At 42.1% G+C, this 3,806-nt stretch overlaps 1 protein-coding gene across 1 annotated transcript; it reads left to right on the top strand. All coding sequences in view use genetic code 11, as the record gives it.

The window, feature by feature from the left end:
* Positions 1–2,738: 2,738 nt before the first annotated feature.
* On the top strand, positions 2,739–3,381 carry EGR_01921 (hypothetical protein; the record flags this gene model as incomplete). Its single annotated transcript, XM_024491170.1, has 2 exons — positions 2,739–2,795; positions 3,142–3,381. 2 exons carry the CDS (start codon positions 2,739–2,741, stop codon positions 3,379–3,381), a joined length of 297 nt encoding a protein of 98 aa, XP_024354313.1.
* Positions 3,382–3,806: the final 425 nt, after the last annotated feature.

Here is a 3,806-nt window from a genome sequence, read left to right as displayed (position 1 = left end):
CACGAGGGCCGAAAAAATGGGACATCTCTTCCACTTAACTTGAAATGAGATTTGCCCACTTGCCCTACTTTTAAAGCGTTTCTACTAGAGGTGCACAACTTCGACTACAACGATGTTCAACGAGGCAGCCTAGTCGTCCAGGTCTTCACGCAAAAGGGAGTCCATGAAGACTTCGCGGGGCATTGTAGGATTTTGGAAGTGGAAGTTGAATGATGTCGTTTTAAGGACAGATAGACCTACCTGCTCAACGCAGCGTGATGCATTCGGTCGCCAACGCAAACATGAAATTCAAATCCATGATTCATAAAAAGGCGATTTTTAGAGCAAAAATTTAGTTTGCTCAATTTTAGAAAGAGAGGAGATTTGGATAGCTTTCATTTTTCGATTAACTACCTCAACTTAAATCGTTCCCAAAGGTGAAGGCGGTCATGAATGGCAACAGCTTGAATTGCCACAACTTCTTTAGGAAATTCATTTTTTTTTGGTATCTCGAAATGATACTACTGACAAGGTCGTAGAACCACTCCTAGTAGTATTTCGACACCATAAGGCAAAACCACAAAACTGCGTTGGTCAGTGTCACTAGTCGTGGTCGTCAAACCGGCTATTCAAATATCCAACTTTGAGCTGATTCTGGAAGCTTATCTTGGCTTCTCAAAGCATGAAGGCGTCAATCCAACGTCTTCCAGATGAGAACCTGACAAGTGAAGCATGGGCATTGCCAGTGCTCCTTGGCCAAGTGGCATTTGTTCACAGCATCCTGGGAAAGTGTGTTAAGCGAAGAAGACCACTTCTACCGTTAGGTGGTATTTTTTTGCGTGTGATCACAAATGAAATTAACATCTCTCTCGGTGTGAAATTTTTTGCACGAAAAAGTACAAATCAGGTAGCAAACGCAAAAAGCGGCTGAAAGTGGATAAAAAGGAGGGCGCATAACTCTCGGAAATGCATAAAAGGACGTAGCAAAAGGACACACTGGTAAATGCTTCATTTGGGACGATGTTGTGTCACACCTTCCATCGAGAAGCTATGCCCTTATCTGGTCCAGCTCTTAAACAATCGCAGGCACTCCTGTCTAGGTGGCATAAGCTAATCCTTTTTGAAGTTTTTCTGAGACTTTGAATTAACTTCACCGTTTCAGAGCCTTCTTGGTGAGCTTATTTCAGTGCATGTGAACTTGGGGCCCTCCTCATGCGCAAGCGCGGGGGGACGTGTTTTTAAGGCCTTTCTAAGCTACATGACAGGAGATTAAACTTGCCTCCTGCTTGAGAACACACTGACACAAATAATTGCACATGAACGAAATGCTACATGTAAATCGTGTGGATGGCACTCACAATTTTATTTTACACTAGATTGATGATTCATGTGGAGGTGAAATGGGACTGCTATCGTGATCCGAAACTGGAATCAGGTCAACCATAAGCTATGCGATGTTGTGCCCTTACCAACTGCTCCCTCCACCGCAATCCAGTGGGTTTCAATCACAAAAGCAAGGCGATGGCGTGAGAGGTCGTCTTGGCAGTTTATTATTGACGGATTAAAGATATCACCGTAAGTAGCTAAACAAATACAATACTTTGGTTATTTCTTTAACTACTTGTGTTAGTTTCGCGGGCATTCAAGACCCCGGCATTGTACTGCCGTTGGGCGGAATGGCCTCCTGGTTATGCCAGTAGTCCCTGAACCCTTCTTGCCCGCTACTTCCGTCTTCAAAGAAGTCTCGGGACGTTACATCAAATATTTCTAATATTATTGAATTTGAATAAAAAAAATAGTCCGTTTGAACCTGAATAAACACAAGATGGTGACCAAATCAGTACCCAAAGAAAAACATTGCTTCAAACCCATATACGCATGTGGCTAAAACCAAAACCAACTGAAGCGACAATAATCGCTGATATCCCGTAGATGGCTTCCTTGGTCAGACGTCCTGCCTGATGCTGGTGTTTGACTACACAGGCGACTAAATTTCGGAAAAATGGAAGTTCGGCCAGTGGTATGACCTTTGGTCTATGCCTGTAGCCTCTCAGATATTCTACCTGTCAGGAACATATTATCTGCATTGCTACTGTGGCTTCCTACGACTTCAGTGGGAGATGGGGATGGGCTTGGGGTTCTACACATTCTAAAAGGTGAAAGATGGAATCAAACTATCTGCAATTTTAGCAGCATAGGTACTTGAGAGGTAGAACAGTTGGTAGAAGACAACTGTCTGCAAAATTGAGACAAATAAAATTACATAGAATAGGTAGTGATTGGATATATTTTGTCGAAGTGGGCGTAACAGCCTCCGTAGGTTGTACAGCAGCATGATAGCACGGCCTTCAAGTAATGCTAGTAGTCTCCAAATTCTTCCGTTTGTGAGCACTGTATGTTCTTCCACAAAATATTAGCCTGTTATGACAGCATGAAGGACTCAAGGCAGCACAGACTACTAACGAAACAATTTTGTGGATAGAAGGCTGAACTCAAGGAATAACTTTGGGTTTTTGAAGTCGTTTCAAACGTTGCCATGTCGTGTCTTTATTATACGTGCAAAATCTCACCAATGAAGTTATTTTCAACACTGTTAGATTTTAACAGTGTTATATTTACTAGGCTGTTTGATCTGTGTAACTGTAAAGATTTATTGGATAATGCTAAAATGTCTACGGTATCTTAGAAGTGATTATTCGCATAGCTGCTATTTGAGTTTAAACATAGGAACCATTAGAATATAGCTCATAGGCCTTATAATGGGTTTTACCGAACTTATGTGTATTTCACGTCTTACCGCCAAAATGGAACCACGTGTGAGTGTTAGTCTGGTGCAGTTGCCTACTTAACGACTTAAATTTCTTATGAAAAATCAAGAAGCTTCATCAATTGTACCCTTTGTTTACAACCATTCTCTGTGAATCAGGACTATAGATAAGTATTCTCAATCACTACTTCCATTACCTAATCAGTTGATTTCAGTTTATTAATGCTAGGGGATTTGCTTAATCCACGCCTTTGTAGCACCCTGACTAATCTGCATATGTATTTCTTTTAGTTAATGTAAGTGTTTCAGTTCCCGTACTAGTTGGCTTTGACTTCATGCTTGTCAGTATAAGATTTTGGTGCCGTTTGCAAATTTCCAGTGAAATTGACTTTCAGGTACCAATCTCTGAGATGTCGCGATTCGTCTCCCCCTTGAATCCTGCTATGTATCCCACTCTGGGAATGCTCCTAACCGCTATTGGTGTCTTTTTTATGGCTTGGTTCTTTGTCTACGAAATTACTGGGACGAAATACGTGCGTGAACTCTTCAAGGAGGTTCTTATCGCAACCGCTGCCTCAATTTTCATGGGCACTGGGCTTTTATTTACCGCTCTCTGGGTCGGTATTTACGTATAATACTACTGGCGAACGCTTGCTCGGACACGCACAGAGCTCTGGTGTCTTGCATTATTTCTTTCCAGTTGTAATTTTTCTACTTAATGAAGGGTTGTGTTAAGAAGTACTGTCATTTATTGACTATTCTTGTTCATTATGCATTGGCTGAGAGGGGACTGGAGGACAAAACCTGAGTCGGATGTCGCGATATTGTCTTGCTTTATTTGTCACGAGTAGGGTCCCCCCAATCTCGAGCGTGCATTTATGTCCGCCACGACCCCAGTGTCCTCAATTCCGAGTTTTAGTCTCTTATTTAAGATTATACTGAACATCGGTTGCATCGTTACAGCTATTTTCGGTCAGTATGTACGCTACGTCAGGTGGGTAACGACTGGTTGTACTTTCGATCTTCAGTAAGGTGAAGGCAGGCGACAAGCTTGGGTCAA

The sequence above is a fragment of the Echinococcus granulosus genome (assembly GCF_000524195.1).
Source record: "Echinococcus granulosus chromosome Unknown EG_S00008, whole genome shotgun sequence".
Taxonomy (NCBI): domain Eukaryota; kingdom Metazoa; phylum Platyhelminthes; class Cestoda; order Cyclophyllidea; family Taeniidae; genus Echinococcus; species Echinococcus granulosus.
Note: the sequence above shows the minus strand (reverse complement) of the source record. Positions and strands in the feature narration are given on the sequence as shown.